This window comes from Coregonus clupeaformis, chromosome 15 (genome assembly GCF_020615455.1).
Source record: "Coregonus clupeaformis isolate EN_2021a chromosome 15, ASM2061545v1, whole genome shotgun sequence".
NCBI classification, from domain to species: Eukaryota; Metazoa; Chordata; class Actinopteri; order Salmoniformes; family Salmonidae; genus Coregonus; species Coregonus clupeaformis.
This window is the reverse complement of record NC_059206.1, coordinates 23,106,448-23,125,485: the sequence shown is the minus strand read 5'-3', so window position 1 is coordinate 23,125,485 and position 19,038 is coordinate 23,106,448. Positions and strand designations below refer to the sequence as shown.

General features: G+C 43.5%; 2 protein-coding genes across 2 annotated transcripts in view; both read right to left on the bottom strand.

Moving 5' to 3' along the window:
• Positions 1-1,313: 1,313 nt before the first annotated feature.
• Positions 1,314-10,980, bottom strand: LOC121582955 (stAR-related lipid transfer protein 5). The gene is made up of 6 exons (XM_041899142.2): positions 10,422-10,980; positions 10,187-10,236; positions 7,748-7,880; positions 3,711-3,828; positions 2,772-2,865; positions 1,314-2,247 (listed from the first exon to the last, which is right to left on the bottom strand). The coding sequence occupies exons 1-6, from the start codon at positions 10,509-10,511 to the stop codon at positions 2,097-2,099; spliced, it is 636 nt and encodes a 211-aa protein (XP_041755076.1). The 5' UTR covers positions 10,512-10,980; the 3' UTR covers positions 1,314-2,096.
• Positions 10,981-11,480: 500 nt separating this feature from the next.
• The window catches only part of LOC123492628 (transmembrane channel-like protein 3), a 14,737-nt gene continuing 7,179 nt past the window's right edge, over positions 11,481-19,038 (bottom strand). Inside the window, exons 5-10 of the mRNA XM_045225356.1 lie at positions 18,378-18,488; positions 17,756-17,881; positions 17,204-17,282; positions 16,948-16,990; positions 14,873-15,152; positions 11,481-12,820 (exon numbers count right to left, since the gene is read on the bottom strand). Coding sequence (XP_045081291.1) covers positions 11,797-12,820; positions 14,873-15,152; positions 16,948-16,990; positions 17,204-17,282; positions 17,756-17,881; positions 18,378-18,488 — 1,663 coding nt within the window. The 3' untranslated portion in view covers positions 11,481-11,796. The remainder of the gene's footprint in view (positions 12,821-14,872; positions 15,153-16,947; positions 16,991-17,203; positions 17,283-17,755; positions 17,882-18,377; positions 18,489-19,038) is intronic.

Sequence of the window (19,038 nt, the reverse complement as noted above, 5' to 3'; positions counted from 1 at the left end):
ACTGTGAAGACACATTCTAGGGCTATATCTCAATACTCTGAAGAGGCTTCCTCTCCACCTGATAGGGATATATCTCAATACTCTGAAGAGGCTTCCTCCACAAAACAATAAGCTATTGAGACGCACCCTGCCCTAGATGGATGGCCATGCCCTCTTGTGCCATACCAAAGACAGTGGTTTTCTCAACTCTATGCTGGTAATATGTTTCTTTACAGTGTAAAATGGCACACTACTCACAGCTGATCCCAGAATATGGCAGTCCTATGCTGCTGCTGTGCTTAAAAATATGTTGGGACTCCAGGGCTGTCCCTAATGGCACCCTACTCCCTATATAGTGCACTACTTTTGACCAGAGCCTTATGGGACAAATACCATGTCTACTCTAGCGGAGGTCCCTTTGTACATTCTTCATTAGATGAAGCTGTTCATATTGCCATTTGCCCATACATACTGCAAATACCTTTGCTTAAGAATAATTCTGTGTTCTGTGTTTGACATCTACATACTACATGGAGAAAAGTAACTGAGGCAGGAATCCATGCTTGGAGGTTAGGTGTATATACAGCCAGCAGATGTCAAGGTTAGGAATAGGATAGAGTTGAGGGGCTGGGTTATTGTAACCAGAAACCATCTGCCGGCTGTATATACACCCTCTAAAGGTTATTGGTTAAAGCTGGAATCCTTAATGGTAAAACAGCCATGTCCATAACTCTTTCCAGTTACTGCAAACAACAAACATAGTTTTTTCCATCTCAGGCATCATTGCACGCGCAATAGAAGACCACAATATGTACTGCACATTTTTTTTTATCATGCTGCGCGACGCTCCTCAGCTCGGCAACAAATACAATAACAATGGTTGTGGCGCCGTTTCCCCCTACTGCGGATTCCATCTTTAAGGTATCGGCTAAAGGGCTGTGGAGACAGATTAAACTGGAACATTTCAAGTACAGTACTACTGTATACAAAGGACAACAAAAAATGAGGTATGACTCGTCCCAATGGAATCTGATTCCATTCTGGGGTTCCTGTAAGGTCCATGCAACATGCATGTTACTGTAGGTAGGATTCAGCCAGTGTAACGGAATGGACTGTATTCAACAGCAACAGTACAAAAGGGAAGGAGGACATATCCTCCGTGTGTCTACATAATATACAAAATATAGATTTCAAATCTATTCTCATTATTTTGGGGTGGGAATTGGTGGGGGGGTTCATGAACAGGAACTACATTATGTCCAATAATGTAACGTGTGTTTTTGTGGGGTGGGTTCATGATGGTGTTTGTACTCATTCTTGTTACAATAGGGGGAGAAATAACATACAGATTGCACCTTTAACATCAGGGCTAAGGTCAATTCCATTTCAATCGCTTCAATTCAAGAAAACTACCCATGAACCTCTATGAGAAATTCATATTCAATCTTTTTCCAGAGTTAAATGAATGAAATTAGAACAGACCCTCCCACCTTTTTGTAAGACAGTGGCCACCAGACCTGGTCCTAGAGAGCAACAGCACCAGGGGTGCAGGCTTTTGCTCCAGCACTAACACACCATTATTACACAAATTAACCAAGACCTCAACGACCTGAAATCAGCTGTGTTAGTGCTGGGACAATCAAGCTGCACTCCTTCCTTCCCTCATGTCATCCAATATCATCTCCCTTTGAACCAGTATGCTCTTAGGATACAGTTGCTCCAAGCCAAGGCCAGGTGGCCACTCTTTTAAAGAGGCTGTACAGAAGTTTAGTTGCTAATTGTTTATCTACATTTTTGGCTTGAGTGTTGCCTGTATGGTTGATATAACATTATTTATTGACTCATGAAAAAAAACAATCCTTAGTTTTAGGCTAGAAATATATGCTTTAGCTCATAGGTGTGGGGAGGTGTGCCCCTTGCTCTCAATAAGGATTTTTAAAAATCCATTTAGATCCATCTATCCCTTTCAGGTAAAAAGCGATTCATAGCTAATCACTGTGTTTTTTGGTCCCCCTGAAGGCTGGTCCTAGATCTGAGTACCGCATGTTGCCAGGAGTTGGTTATGGAGCACAAACAGATCTGGGACCAGGGCTAAGGGAAGGTATAGTATGAGTGTATCAGTGATCCTTGAGGGACTTGACGGCCTTGGCCAGGTTGCTGTAGAACTCCACCATGCTGGATGGGAAGAAGGAGTCGACTACGGAGCGAGGCAGGAAGCCCCCCAGATCCGTCTGGAAGAAACTGAACAGCTGTGTTTTGTTCGGCTCCCTGGGAGAGACAGAGACGTTGCATTTACACTATACTTTATGAACAATATTAGAAAGTGCTTCTTCAGCCACATAGCTATCAAGACAGGTGGTCATGTTAGATAATGAGAGAGTGAGAAGATGCACAAATCAAACCTGTTGCTGTGCACATTATAGAGTAAGACAGTGCTTCAACTGATGTTTAGCTCTCTACTGCCCTCCTGTGACGGACAATTGCCTCTACAAAAACGTCCTTGGTTCTCACAGAACTGAACACAATGTTGAGAATGTTGCAAACCTTGTAACTCAATTTATGCATAAATAAATATGAAATGTACTCTGAACATTGTACTCAGAAAATGTAATGACTCTAGGACCAAGAAAATGTATTCAAAATAGCTTCTGAAGTTTCATAATTGTATGTTCGTTAATGGGAAAATATGGTCATTTTTTCAATATCCTGAAAAGTTTGTTTTGGAGATGAGGTTTTCATCAGACAACGACAATAGTGTGAAACAGAGAAGCGTGTCTCAGAGCATGACTCACCCAGAGATGGGGACACAGATGCAGCCACAGGGGTGGTTGAAGCCCCTCACGTATCCTGACTGGGGAGGGCAGCTGGGGTGGCTCACGTGGGTGGCTAACGGACAGAACACAGGGAGAGAACATATGAGGATGCAATTGTGTGTACATATCATTCAATCTATCACATCATGTTACTTAGTACACTGATAGTGAAGGTAAAACACATATAGGGCATATATATCTTGGGCACACTGTAGCAAAACGTTTTGCAACGGAATACATAACCAAGTCTTTCTTATTGGACCTAGTACATCACAGTTTGAGCATTTTCTTCCTTTTCGTGCCTACTGAACACGACCCACATTTCGACATGGATGATTAGGCCTAGGCCTCAGTCTGGGGCAGTGGATAAGATAAGTTGTCTGGCCCAGAGATTCCCACCCAGCCAGCCTCGCTCTGAGGGTTAAGGCTGATGATTAGGCTACATCATCCACACACTACCACTGCATTAGTGACAAGAGTTCCTCTTGTACTTGACTCTGATTTCAGCCTACTGCTGATAGTGTGGTGTGTCTGTGCATCCCGGTGTTTGATTTTCTTTTCTTTGTATGTCATTCATTTTATTGTCTTGATTTGTTTTTTTGTTGTTGTTAGAATACCTATTATCCCTTTATATTTCTTAATATCTGAGCTGTTATGTGCTCTGTAAATGCCTCAATGTTCAATAAAAATAGCCTACAAAAAAAAAAAAAAAAGGAAACAGTTGCTCATATAAAACCCCAGGTCTGTGTGGTCTTCCAAGGAGAGAAGACTACAGAGCTACACTTCAATAGAAAACGTGGAATTGAGTCAGTAGAGAAATGTAGTTAAATAATACATTGTTAGTTAGAGAAATATTCAAAAATATAAGAGAGAAAAGACAGAAGGAAGTAAAAAGGAGAGATTGAGGCGTTACGCGACCATTGGATGTAATGGTGCCGTCGTCGTACTGCTTCACTAGAATAACATCGACAAAGTCTCTGGGGGCTATGATGCCCATGGCTGCTGAGGGAGTGACTGTTCGGCAGACAGTGATGTTCTGTGTGAGAGGGGGAGAGACTAGGCAGGTAAACACTGGGCCTCGCTCAGCAGGAAACAGCGTTGTGGAAATGTTCATATAGAAATATACCAAGTAGAATGAAACAAGAACCCCTCTGATAAGCGGAATAAGGCATCGCATCAGTTCTATCCATGACATTTCTAAGTGCAACATTCCACAAGATAAACACTGGGCCTCGTTCAACAGGACACGACAAAAGTAACCCTCCGACCTGCAGAATAAGGTATCGCATCAGTTCTATCCATGATAATTTATCTACGTTTTCCTACTGATCATGTCCCTGTACTTGTGTTCGTCCCAAAGCAAATAAACATGAATGTGACTAATGGAATAGAGAACAAAGGATAGGAGTGCTGCGTTGGGGCTGTGGGTGTGACGGTCGCTGGCAGGTGCCCTTTAGGAAACAGGAATCAAAACCATGAACAAACTGGATGACACACTTTGGTTGCTTGGGTAACTTATTTAACCTTCACGTAACCAGGAAGTCCGATAGAGGTCAGGTAAAACTCACTTCCAAAAACCCCTGAGCATTATCAACAAAGTTGGGGCAGTACAGGAGTAGACAGAACTATACAGCAAGAATGGATGACAAAGCAGCTATTCAGTTGTGATTTGTTTGCGAGTGAGTGAGTGAGGAATGATAACTAAGAATCAATCGAGAAACAAATGAATCAAATGATCAGTGACAACTCTCTAAAGCAAACTCAGAACCTAGATGATGATGGGGAAAACAACTGAATTGTGACTGACTGTGAGGATACAGTGCCTTGAAAAAGTATTCATCCCTCGTGGCGTTTTTCCAATTTTGTTGCATTACAACCTGTAATTTAAATGGATTTTTATTTGGATTTCATGTAATGGACATCCACAAAATACTCCAAATTGGTGAAGTGAAATGAAAAAAATAACTTATGTATTCACCCCCTTTGCTAGGAAGGTCCTAAATAAGATCTGGTGCAACCAATTACCTTCAGAAGTCACATACAGTGGGGGAAAAAAGTATTTAGTCAGCCACCAATTGTGCAAGTTCTCCCACTTAAAAAGATGAGAGAGGCCTGTAATTTTCATCATAGGTACACGTCAACTATGACAGACAAATTGAGAAGAAAAAATCCAGAAAATCACATTGTAGGATTTTTTATGAATTTATTTGCAAATTATGGTGGAAAATAAGTATTTGGTCACCTACAAACAAGCAAGATTTCTGGCTCTCACAGACCTGTAACTTCTTCTTTAAGAGGCTCCTCTGTCCTCCACTCGTTACCTGTATTAATGGCACCTGTTTGAACTTGTTATCAGTATAAAAGACACCTGTCCAGAACCTCAAACAGTCACACTCCAAACTCCACTATGGCCAAGACCAAAGAGCTGTCAAAGGACACCAGAAACAAAATTGTAGACCTGCACCAGGCTGGGAAGACTGAATCTGCAATAGGTAAGCAGCTTGGTTTGAAGAAATCAACTGTGGGAGCAATTATTAGGAAATGGAAGACATACAAGACCACTGATAATCTGGGGCTCCACGCAAGATCTCACCCTGTGGGGTCAAAATGATCACAAGAACGGTGAGCAAAAATCCCAGAACCACACGGGGGGACCTAGTGAATGACCTGCAGAGAGCTGGGACCAAAGTAACAAAGCCTACCATCAGTAACACACTACGCCGCCAGGGACTCAAATCCTGCAGTGCAAGACGTGTCCCCCTGCTTAAGCCAGTACATGTCCAGGCCCGTCTGAAGTTTTCTAGAGTGCATTTGGATGATCCAGAAGAGGATTGGGAGAATGTCATATGGTCAGATGAAACCAAAATATAACTTTTTGGTAAAAACTCAACCTCGTCGTGTTTGGAGGACAAAGAATGCCGAGTTGCATCCAAAGAACACCATACCTACTGTGAAGCATGGGGGTGGAAACATCATGCTTTGGGGCTGTTTTTTCTGCAAAGGGACCAGGACGACTGATCCGTGTAAAAGGAAAGAATGAATGGGGCCATGTATCGTGAGATTTTGAGTGAAAACCTCTTTCCATCAGCAAGGGCATTGAAGATGAAACGTGGCTGGGTCTTTCAGCATGACAATGATCCCAAACACACCGCCCGGGCAACGAAGGAGTGGCTTCGTAAGAAGCATTTCAAGGTCCTGGAGTGGCTCTAGCCAGTCTCCAAATCTCAACCACATAGAAAATCTTTGGAGGGAGTTGAAAGTCCGTGTTGCCCAGCGACAGCCCCAAAACATCACTGCTCTAGAGGAGATCTGCATGGAGGAATGGGCCAAAATACCAGCAACAGTGTGTGAAAACCTTGTGAAGACTTACAGAAAACGTTTGACCTGTGTCATTGCCAACAAAGGGTATATAACAAAGTATTGAGAAACTTTTGTTATTGACCAAATACTTATTTTCCACCATAATTTGCAAATAAATTCATTAAAAATCCTACAATGTGATTTTTTTTTCTCATTTTGTCTGTCATAGTTGACTTGTACCTATGATGAAAATTACAGGCCTCTCTCATCTTTTTAAGTGGGAGAACTTGCACAATTGGTGGCTGACTAAATACTTTTTTCCCCCACTGTAATTAGTTAAATAAAGTCCACCTGTGGGCAATCTAAGTGTCACATTATCTGTCACATGATCTCAGTATATATACACCTGTTCTGAAAGGCCCCAGAGTCTACAACACCACTAAGCAAGGGGCACCATGAAGACCAAGGAGCTCTCCAAACAGGTCAGGGACAAAGTTGTGGAGATGTACAGATCAGGTTTGGGTTATAAAAAATATCAGAAACTTTCAACATCCCATGGAGCACCATTAAATCCATTATTAAAAAATGGAAATAATATGGCACCACAACAAACCTGCCAAGAGAGGGCCGCCCACCAAAACTCACGGACCAGGCAAGGAGGGCATTAATCAGAGAGGCAGCAAAGAGACCAAAGATAACCCTGAAGGAGCTGCAAAGCTCCACAGCGGAGATTGGAGTATATGTCCATAGGACCACTTTAAGCCGTACACTCCACAGAGCTGGGCTTTACAGAAGAGTGGCCAGAAAAAAGCCATTGCTTAAAGAAAAAAATAAGCAAACACGTTTGGTGTTCGCCAAAAGGCATGTGGGAGACTCCCCAAACATATGGAAGAAGGTACTCTGGTCAGATGAGACTAAAATTGAGCTTTTTGGCCATCAAGGAAAACGCGTCTGGCGCAAACCCAACAGCTCTCATCACCCCGAGAACACCATCGGCAGAGACTGGGAAACTGGTCAGAATTAAAGGAATGATGGATGGCGCTAAATACAGGGAAGTTCTTGAGGGAAACCTGTTTCAGTCTTCCAGAGATTTGAGACTGGGACAGAGGTTCACCTTTCAGCAGGACAGCTAAAGCAACACTTGAGTGGTTTAAGAAGAAACATTTAAATATCTTGGAATGGCCTAGTCAAAGCCCAGACCTCAATCCAATTGAGAATCTGTGGTATGACTTAAAGATTGCTGTACACCAGCGGAACCCATCCAACTTGAAGGAGCTGGAGCAGTTTTGCCTTGAAGAATGGGCAAAAATCCCAGTGGCTAGATGTGCCAAGCTTATAGAGACATACCCCAAGAGACTTGCAGCTGTAATTGCTGCAAAAGGTGGCTCTACAAAGTATTGACTTTGGGGGGGTGAATAGTTATGCACGCTCAAGTTCTGTATTTTTGTCTTATTTCTTGTTTCACAAAAAATTAAAATAAAGATTGCATCTTTCAAAGTGGTAGGCATGTTGTGTAAATCAAATGATACAACCCCCCCCAAAAAAATCAATTTTAATTGGAGGTTGTAAGGCAACAAAATAGGAAAAATGCCAAGGGGGGTGAATACTTTCACAAGCCACTGTAGTTTGGTCCATTGGTTTGAAACTTAGCCTACCTCGGTGACTTGCTCTACGAGCTCAAACTTCTTGACATTGTTGTCCCATTTCACCCGCAGTCCGTTGGGCACTGGCTTCAGACACTCCCATACCTTCTCTGGACTTCCCTTCACCACCGACTCCCCCTTATACCTGTCAGACACAATACATGTAGAGATAGACAGAACACCACTAACCCTAACTCTTTGGAAAGTATTCAGACCTCTTCACTTTTTCTTCATTCTGTTACAGCCTTATTCTAAAATTGATTAAATAAATAAAAATCCTCATCAATCTACACACAATACCCCATAATGACAAAGCAAAAACAGGCTTTTAGATTTTTTTGCAAATGTATTAAAAATAAAAACAGAAATACCTTATTTACATAAGTATTCAGACCATTTGCTATGAGACTCAAATTTGAGCTCAGGTGCATCCCGTTTCCATTGGTCATCCTTGAGATGTTCTACAACTTGATTGGAGTCCACCTGTGGTACATTAAATTGATTGGACATGATTTGGAAAGGCACACACCTGTCTGTATAAGTTGACAGTTCATGTCAGAGTAAAAACCAAGCCATGAGGTCAAAGGAATTGTTCGTAGAGCTCCGAGACAGGATTGTGTCGAGGCACAGATCTGGGGAAGGGTACCAAAACATTTCTGCAGCATTGAAGGTCCCCAAGAACACAGTGGCCTCCATCATTCTTAAATGGATGAAGTTTGGAACCACCAAGACTCTTCCTAGAGCTGGCTGCCCAGCCAAACTGAGCAATCGGGGGGGAAGGGCCTTGGTCAGGGAGGTGACCAAGAACCCAATGGCCACTCTGATAGAGCTCCAGAGTTCCTCTGTGAAGATGGGAGAACCTTCTAGAAGGACAACCATCTCTGCAGCACCACCAATCAGGCCTTTATGGTAGAGTGGCCAGACTTAAGCCACTCCTCAGTAAAAGGCACATGACAGCCCACTTGCACTTTGCAAAAAGGCACTTAAAGGACTCTCAGACCATGATAAACAATATTCTCTGGTCTGATGAAACCAATATTGAACTCATTGGCCTGAATGCCAAGCGTCACATCTGGAGGAAACCAGGCACAGCTCATCACCTGGCCAATACCATCCCTATGGTGAAGCATGGTGGTGGCAGCATCATGCTGTGAGGATGTTTTTCAGCGGCAGGGACTGGGAGACTAGTCAGGATCGAGGGAAAGATTAACGGAGCAAAGTATAGAGAGATCCTTGATGAAAACCTGGTCCAGAGCACTCAGGACCTCAGACTGGGGCGAAGGTTCACCTTCCAACAGGACAATGACCCTAAGCACACATCCAAGACAATGCAGGAGTGGCTTCGAGACAAGTCTCTGATGTCCTTGAGTAGCCCAGCCAGAGCCCAGACTTGAACCCGATCTAACATCTCTGGAGAGACCTGAAAATAGCTCCCCATCCAACCTGACAGAGCTTGAGAGGATCTGCAGAGAAGAATGGGAGAAACTCCCCAAATACAGGTGTGCCAAGCTTGTAGCGTCATACCAAAGAAGACTTGAGGCTGTAATCGCTGCCAAAGGTGCTTCAACAAAGTACTGAGTAAAGGGTCTGAATACTTATGTAAATGTGATATTTTTATTTATTTTGAATACATTTGCAATAATTTATAAAATCATGTTTTTGCTTTGTCATTATTGGGTATTGTGTGTAGATTGATGGAAAAAAAACAATTTAATCCATTTTAGAATAAGGCTGTAACGTAACAAAATGTGGAAAAAGTGAAGGGGTCTAAATCCTTTCTGAATGCACTGTACCTGTCAGACACAACACATGTAGAGACAGACAGAACACCACTAACCCTAATACCTGTCAAACATAACACATGTAGAGATAGGTCTACTTGGGGGGTGGTTTCCGGTTTCCCCAGAGACCGATTAAGCCCAGTCCTCAACTAAAAAGTACTGTCAATGGAGATTCTCCATTAAGAATGCTTTTTAGTCCAGGACTAGGCTTAATCTGTGTCTGGAAGCCAGCCCTGGGTGTTATAGCACCAATCCTGGGGTGTATCTTAATTAACAGTCTAACGTTGCTCCATCTCCATGTTCTCTCCTTCATCTGCACTGAACTCAAAACAGGAATGGTAAAAGCAAGATGGTGGATATTTGTTTCTCCGTTTTTTCACATCAATGCAGCTGACGGAAACAGGTTGAGGAGGGGGAAAGTAGGCCTCATTAGACCATTATGATACACAGCTGAAGATGAACTTAGTAACAATTGATCAGTCCAACAGTTTATCAATAACTGATGCTGTCAGTTCTGTTGGAGATAGCCTTGACAGGAACTAGGTACCCCTGTTAAGCAGTAACATTAAAGACTCTCCGGAGATAAGATTGTGAAAACTTGCTTCCAATCCTATACAAAAATGTAGAAACGAATGATTTAGACTTGCTAAGGAGAATAACTTATACTTACACATTTCCAGGGAACTCAGTCGAAGGCCGCCAGGACACGATGACGTCATTCTAAAAATGGACAGACGCATCCATTTGTCAAAAACAAAACATTGGTTGCTGTTGTCACCCACTGCATTTACCTAGCTATGTTATTTACAATGACACAGCAAAATGGAGCTGTTAACACGGTGCACGGAAAGGCACGTCACCTGTGATGATCAAATATTAATATTGCTACCTAGAACATTACGCACCGATTTCTTGCAGACTTTCCACCCAGACTCGTCCTTTGTGTAACTCAAAAGACAATCCCCAACTGCATTCGCTCTGTGCTGGTAATCCATGCTTGTTGAGTCCGCCAGGCAGATGTGAAGATGGAGGTCTTGCAACCTGTTCAACTAGCTAGCCAGCTGTCAGGCTAACCGACTAGTTCCCTAGCTAACATTAGCCGTGATTCCAAATGGATGGATGTAGACTGACACACAAGATAACTAGTTAGCGTAGATTATGAAGCGTAGAATATGAGACAGTTACGTTTAGTAACAGATAGCCACACACGCCAATATAAGACCATTTACAGTAACGTTGCAGTAGCTAGCTAGTGTAACGTTAGCTAGCTAACGTTAGCTAATGAAAAGATTGAATGAAAGACTGGCATTATAGTTAGCCGCGAGGTTCCTGAAGTCAGTAAGATAGCCACATCTGGCAACCATCAACAGATCTGCTTAAAAATAAATATTGATTGTCATAAACATCTAATACGAATGTGTAGTAAATATGCAGCTTATTTAGCCAGCAGGCTAGCTGGCCGTTTTCCCATCAACTGATGAAAAAATTAATGTGAAAAAGTATGTTTTCTGATTGGTTGGAAGCTTGGAACTGTGTTGAAGTGAATGCTGGGAATTGTAGTTTGAAATGGATAGTTAGGGTGAGATGGAAGGGTGAGAACAATTGATACTTTCAATGTTCTTATTGCAACGACAATCAGTTATCGAAACACATCTGTTCATCTGTCAAGTATTTTTTCTCCACCAACAGTGCAGACTCAGGCCACTTTTGGTCTGGAAGTTATCATCGACATGGTATTCCTTTTCTAAATGTACTTTATACATATCCTAAGGTGTTATACATGTTGCACATCATACTTTACCACAGTATCATCGTTTTATTGAGTTGAAGGCCATGTTTGCTTGGTACAATGTAATGTACACACAATAGCCAATATAACAACACCTGTTTGTGATAACCCTAAAACAAACATCAAGTGCCATACCAATAACCTTAGTGTAGAACAAAACGATCTGATGCTTAGGTACACTATTATGGACCATTGACCATTATATTTATTTTATTGAGAGCAAATACAGTATCCATGACAATGTGAGCATATAATATATTATGCATGTTATGCACATAGAGCTTTTTGTTAACACACACAAACAAAGTATAGCATTAGCCATGAATGGGCTATTCACTTTTTCTGTGGTTTACAATACGACTTAATGTAACCCATTGCAAAGTAATTAACTCTACAGGTCGTTATTGTAAAATATAATTTGCTTTCAATAACTTACATGGATTAATAAAGGTTAAATAAACATAGATAGATTCACAATACCAATACACAAACTATACATTGGAGAAGACCAGTTCTTTAGACCCAGACACGTTGGTGTCTATACTGGCTTTGGACTTCTTCTTAGCCAGCTTGCCTTGCCTGGCCTCAGACTTGAGGTACTTCTCCTTGTTGTGAATGACCTGGATGTACTGGTCTGTGCTGCTGTTTTGCTGGTCGCTACTGGAGGCCAGAGAGGCCGAGTCCGACTCAGTCAGGGAAGGCTCCATCTTCGACCTGGACGTCTTGGGCTTGACCTGGAGCTCCAGGCGTCTTCCAGGGCCCTGGGGGGAAGAGTGTGCGAGTCTGCCCGGGGAGTGGGAGTGTCTGGCCGGGGACTGTGTGTGCCTGACTGGTGGTGGAAGCTCGGCTCCTCTGATGCTGGTCTGGGAGAGGGAGTGCAAGCGCGTCTCCATATCCTCCCAGTCCCCTTCTTGGGCTTCACCGCCGTAGCGCCCCCTAGCGGTGTGGCTGTCTTTCGGTGCCATAGACAACTTGCTCTCCAGGCGCTCTCCGATGTAGAAGCGCGCCGGCTGGTGGAGGTCGGAGAGCGAGCGGGGCCGGTGCGTCTGCCCGAACAACCCCCTCCTAGACTCCCTCTTCCCCCCTCCCTCTTCCTCCTCCTCTTCCTCACTCAGGTGCGACTGCGGCGGATTCGACCTATGCGGGTGCCCATGCAGATGCGGAGCCCTTGGAGTATACCGCTTGATATTCCGCGGGATCAGCTCCACGATCTCACCCACCGGGTCCTCCGCTCGGAAGTGGCGAGGGACGCGCGTGGCGGATCGAAGCAGCTTTTTCCTAGCTTCGTGCTCGTTGACGATGACGTAGCGCGTGGTGTGGGGGCGACGGCCCACGTAGCTCTGGGCGGTCACTATCCCAGCTGCCTCTGTGGGGTGCATGGGCCTGATGGTCTTCCTGAAGAGGGGGTCGGAGTGGATGTTCTCTGAGGAGTAGCGTGTCGGGGGGTTGTAGGCCACATGGTGGTAGGACTTGGACCTGCAGGTACCGCTAGGGCCTCCCAGGTAGGCAGGGTGTCTGTGGTGACAGAGGGAAATACAGATGGTAAACTATGTGGTCGTAATAAGAGACCACTTCAACTTGCATCATTACGGTAACAAATACTACTGATGCTGTGTATCGTTGATTCCTTTAGTAGTGACAGTACTCCAGGCCATAGTATGCCAAAAGGGACTTTAGTAGGATTTAAATACCCACTGCTTATTAGCTACTGTTGTAGAAAACTACACTTTTCCTTTCATGACCACTAATCTGACTTGATGAGTGAAAGCATTGAGGTGGAATCCCACTAAATTTCTTAGGGGCGAATCCTGACTTCTAATTTTCACTTAGTCATGCATTGATGTTAATGGGAGACTAAGTTTAAACTTTGGACTAGGTGCTGGAATCCCCCTTCAGAGGTTTATTTAGGACTAACAACATGGACGCCAACCCTTAATCCTCCTGTAGACACACCTGTAGAGGACTGTATTAAAGCCCATGACTGACCAGACAGAATAACACAATATACAGTGGGGAGAACAAGTATTTGATACACTGCCGATTTTGCAGGTTTTCCTACTTACAAAGCATGTAGAGGTCTGTAATTTTTATCATAGGTACACTTCAACTGTGAGAGACGGAATCTAAAACAAAAATCCAGAAAATCACATTGTATGATTTTTAAGTAATTAATTTGCATTTTATTGCATGACATAAGTATTTGATCACCTACCTACCAGTAAGAATTACGGCTCTCACGGAACTGTTAGTTTTTCTTTAAGAAGCCCTCCTGTTCTCCACTCATTACCTGTATTAACTGCACCTGTTTGAACTCGTTACCCGTATAAAAGACACCTGTCCACACACTCAATCAAACAAACTCCAACCTCTCCACAATGACCAAGACCAGAGAGCTGTGTAAGGACATCAGGGATAAAATTGTACACCTGCACAAGGCTGGGATGGGCTACAGGACAATAGGCAAGCAGCTTGGTGAGAAGGCAACAACTGTTGGCGCAATTATTAGAAAATGGAAGAAGTTCAAGATGACGGTCAATCACCCTCGGTCTGGGGCTCCATTCAAGATCTCACCTCGTGGGGCATCAATGATCATGAGGAAGGTGAGGGATCAGCCCAGAACTACACGGCAGGACCTGGTCAATGACCTGAAGAGAGCTGGGACCACAGTCTCAAAGAAAACTATTAGTAACACACTACGCCGTCATGGATTAAAATCCTGCAGCACACGCAAGGTCCCCCTGCTCAAGCCAAAGCGCATGTCCAGGCCCGTCTGAAGTTTGCCAATGACCATCTGGATGATCCAGAGGAGGAATGGGAGAAGGTCATGTGGTCTGATGAGACAAAAATAGAGATGTTTGGTCTAAACTCCACTCGCCGTGTTTGGAGGAAGAAGAAGGATGAGTACAACCCCAAGAACACCATCCCAACCGTGAAGCATGGAGGTGGAAACATCATTCTTTGGGGATGCTTTTCTGCAAAGGGGACAGGATGACTGCACCGTATTGAGGGGAGGATGGATGGGGCCATGTATCGCGAGATCTTGGCCAACAACCTCCTTCCCTCAGTAAGAGCATTGAAGATGGGTCGTGGCTGGGTCTTCCAGCATGACAACCAAGGAGTGGCTCCGTAAGAAGCATCTCAAGGTCCTGGAGTGGCCTAGCCAGTCTCCAGACCTGAACCCAATACCGAAACCTGAAGGATCTGGAGAAGGTCTGTATGGAGGAGTGGGCCAAAATCCCTGCTGCAGTGTGTGCAAACCTGGTCAAGACCTACAGGAAACGTATGATCTCTGTAATTGCAAACAAAGGTTTCTGTACCAAATATTAAGTTCTGCTTTTCTGATGTATCAAATAATTATGTCATGCAATAAAATGCAAATTAATTACTTAAAAATCATACAATGTTATTTTCTGGATTTTTGTTTTAGATTCCGTCTCTCACAGTTGAAGTGTACCTATGATAAAAATTACAGACCTCTACATGCTTTGTAAGTAGGAAAACCTGCAAAATCGGCAGTGTATCAAATACTTGTTCTCCCCACTGTATGTGTGTGTGTGTGTGACACACCTGTTAGGGATGTGCTCCGGCCTTTGCTTGTGCAGTATGGACACTGTTGGACTTCTAGACGCCCCAGCAGCAGCCGTCGCCCTAGCGATCTCGGCCCTCGATGCCGACTGGGTGATGGTGCGGATGCCGTTGCCGTGTCGATCAGGCGACTGGAAGTTTGTGACGCTGCCGTTGCGTCGGGGCGACGGCGTGCGAATGGACGACTCGCGGCTGGTGATGTCACTGTCCTGCTGGTCAGGCTTCCTGTCCCCGCCAGGGACCTCCGTGGCCTGTAGCCTCGCTGTGGGTGGGGGTCAAAGGTCAGCTGTTACAGGTCAGGGATTATAGCTTAAGTGTTCAAAAGTTCAAAACTTTATTGGTCAAAGGTTAATAGTCAAGTGAGGTGAAGGGTTAAAGGTCAGAGGTAAGAGGTTAGGGGAGATGTACAGTTGAAGTCGGAAGTTTACATACACCTTAGCCAAATACGTTTAAACTCAGTTTTTCACAATTCCTGACATTTAATCCTAGTAGAAATTCCCTGTTTTAGGTCAGTTAGGATCACCACTTTATTTCAAGAATGTGAAATGTCAGAATAATAGTAGAGATAATTATTTATTTCAGCTTGTACAGTATTTGTTTCATCACATTCTCAGTGGGTCAGAAGTTTAAATACACTCAATTAGTATTTGGTAGCATTGCCTTTAAATTGTTTAACTTGGGTCAAACGTTTCAGATAGCCTTCCACAAGCTTCCCACAGTAAGTCGGGTGAATTTTGGCCCATTCCTCCTGACAGAGCTGGTGTAACTGAGTCAGGTTTGTAGGCCTCGCTTTTTCAGTTCTGCCCACAGATTTTCTATAGGATTGAGGTTAGGGCTTTGTGATGGCCACTCCAATAACTTGACTTTGTTGTCCTTAAGCCATTTTGCCACAACTTTGGAAGTATGCTTGGGGTCATTGTCCATTTGGAAGACCCATTTGCGACCAAGCTTTAACTTCCTGACTGATGTCTAGAGATGTTGCTTTAATATATCCACATATTTTTCCTTCCTCATGATGCCATCTATTTTGTGAAGTGCACCAGTCCCTCCTGCAGCAAAGCACCCCCACAGCATGATGCTGCCACCCCTGTTATTCACAGTTGGGATGGTGTTCTTCGGCTTGCAAGCAGCCCCCTTTTTCCTCCAAACATAAAGATGGTCATTATGGCCAAACAGTTCTATTTTTGTTTCATCAGACCAGAGGACATTTCTCAAAAAAGTATGATCTTTGTCCCCATGTGCAGTTGCAAACCGTAGTCTGACTTTTTTATGGCTGTTTTGGAGCAGTGGCTTCTTCCTTGCTGAGCGGCCTTTCAGGTTATGTCGATATAGGACTCGTTTTACTGTGGATATAGATACTTTTGTACCTGTTTCCTCCAGCATCTTCACAAGGTCCTTTGCTTTTGTTCTGGGATTGATTTGCACTTTTCGCACCAAAGTACGTTCATCTCTAGGAGATAGAATGTGTCTCCTTCCTGATTCCTGAGCGGTATGATGGCTGCGTGGTCCCATGGTGTTTATACTTACGTACTATTGTTTGTACAGATGAACGTGGTACCTTCAGGCATTTGGAAATTGCTCCCAAGGATGAACCAGGCTTGTGGAGGTCTACAAAAATAATTCTGAGGTCTTGGCTGATTTCTTTTGATTTTCCCATGATGTCATGCAAAGAGGCACTGAGTTTGAAGGTAGGCCTTGAAATACATTTACAGGTACAGAAGCTTTTAAAGCCATCATTTTCTGGAATTTTCCAAGCTGTTTAAAGGCACAGTCAACTTAGTGTATGTAAACTTCTGACTCACTGGAATTGTGATACAGTGAATTATAAGTGAAATAATCTGTCTGTAAACAATTGTTGGAAAAATGACTTGTGTCATGCACAAAGTAGATGTCCTAACCGACTTGCCAAAACTATAGTTTGTTAACAAGACATTTGTGGAGTGGTTGAAAAATGAGTTTTAATGACTCCAACCTAAGTGTATGTAAACTTCCGACTTCAACTGTAGATATAGAATACATAGAACCAACCAACTACAAAGTAAAATGATGAGGTTTACCTGAAGCCAGCTGGAATACCTTCTTCTTGTCTTCTGTTCTCTCCTGACAAAGACATTTCTGTTCAGCACACAGTCATGAGACTAAGCATGCATCCCAAATGGCACCATATTCCCTATGTAGTCATCTACTTTTAACCAGAGACAAAAGTAGTAAACTGTATTGGGAATAGGGTGCCATTTGGAACGCACTCTAAGTTTATTTTATGTATAATAGTGACTGAATCCGAGAACTTTAACAATAGCGTCTAGAACTCACAGTCTGAAGCTGCATCCTCAGCTGGTTGTTGGTGAATTTGAGGGATCTGGCGATGGCCTGAAGGTAGTATATCAACATGCTGAAAGACACAGAGAGAGTTACCCCAAGAGGACTGACACAATGTCTGATCAACATGCTGAAAGGCACAGGTAGAGTTACCTAAGAGTGACAGAACTTGACCAATCCGAATGCATCAAGCAAGTCAGGCTACAGACATAATGTGTGTGTGTGAGTCTGTGTGTGTAAGTCTGTGTGTGTCTGTGTGTGTGAGTCTGTGTGTGTGAGTCTGTGTGTGTGAGTCTGTGTGTGTGTCTGTGTGTGTGAGTCTGTGTGTGTGAGTCTGTGTGTGTGAGTCTGTGTGTGTGAGTCTGTGTGTGTGAGTCTGTGTGTGTGAGTCTGTGTGTGTGAGTCTGTGGGTGTGAGTCTGTGGGTGTGTGTGAGAGAGTCTGCATTCCTGTGTGTGAGTCTGTGTGTGTGAGTCTGTGGGTGTGTGTGTGTGAGAGAGTCTGCATTCCTGTGTGTGAGTCTGCATGTGTGTGTGTGTGTACTCACAACAGCAGCAGCAGAGCGGGCAGCGCTACGACAGGGCTGGTGACATAACTCATCACTTTACTGAACCACAGCGGGAAGTCATTGGCTATCGTCTCCGAGATTATGTCATAAATCTTCTCCTGACCGCTGCAGGGAAGCACACACACACACACACACACACACACACACACACACACACACACTAAATCGGACCATTGTATTACAGGAAAGGATGAAGCATAGTGGCACAGCAGAATGAAAGCTATACAGGCTTTTCTTCTTGGCCATTTTACTGCTTTCAGCTATTCAGCTGATGAGGATGTGTGATGGTAATAAAATAATCATGGATTTATGTTTTATAGCCATTTTCAAGGTGCTCAATAGGAGTTAGCTCGTCCACACACACACTCACTCACTTGGGCTACACACACACACACAAACACACACACACACACACACACACACACACACACACACACACACACACACACACACACACACACACACACACACACACACACACACACACACACACAGTGTACTGCAACCCTATTAAAAGTGTGGCTTACATTACCTTAATTTACAAGGGCTAACTTTAAAATGGGCACCACGTTTAAAGAGCTTCACAGGAACAATTGTTTACCTAAATGGCCCGCAGTGTTGGGAAGGTCTGTATCTCACAATGGCAAAGATGGTGGGCAGCATACATAGAAACAGCATGAACAACAGCATAGCCAGGTAGAAATTATTTGATCTGGAAACAAATGAGAGAAGTAAAATACAGAATTAAAAATGTATTTTATTTTTTATTTTGGGCATTTTTATTTCTATATTGTGTATGTATCTCTTTGTTATTTCAAGTTATCCTATCTTTGTAATCTTAAGAAAATATGTGGAATAGATTTTTCATATACTATCATGCTATTTCTTTATATCATTATATTTCTTTAATAAACTTATATGCTATTTCTTTAAACAATCATGCTGTTTTACATAACTGTGTGTGTGTGTGTGTGTGTGTGTGCGCACGCGTGCATGAGTGCGTACTTTCCTGTACATCTGGGAGTGACTGATAAGGCCTGAAAGAGGCAGCAACAGACTCGTTACATAAATCAGAGTGGGCTGAGTGGCTGCAGGCCGTGTGTGTGTGTGTGTGTGTGTGTGTGTGTGTGTGTGTGTGTGTGTGTGTGTGTGTGTGTGTGAGGGAGCAGTGCAGTGGCTCATTTTGTTTTCTCTCTCCACAGAGCTGGAAAATAAGATCAGGTGGGAGGGGACGACAGGAGTAATGACACCAGAACCACAGA

Bases quoted from the DNA above. Each gene is read 5' to 3' on its own strand.
- LOC121582955 (XM_041899142.2), bottom strand. From the start codon at position 10,511: ATGGATTACCAGCACAGAGCGAATGCAGTTGGGGATTGTCTTTTGAGT. The intron at 3,829-7,747 runs GTAGGCTAAGTT...CCTCTCACACAG, and splicing joins TCGTAGAGCAAGTCACCGAG to AACATCACTGTCTGCCGAAC. The intron at 2,866-3,710 runs GTCGCGTAACGC...TCTGTCCGTTAG, and splicing joins CGGCACCATTACATCCAATG to CCACCCACGTGAGCCACCCC.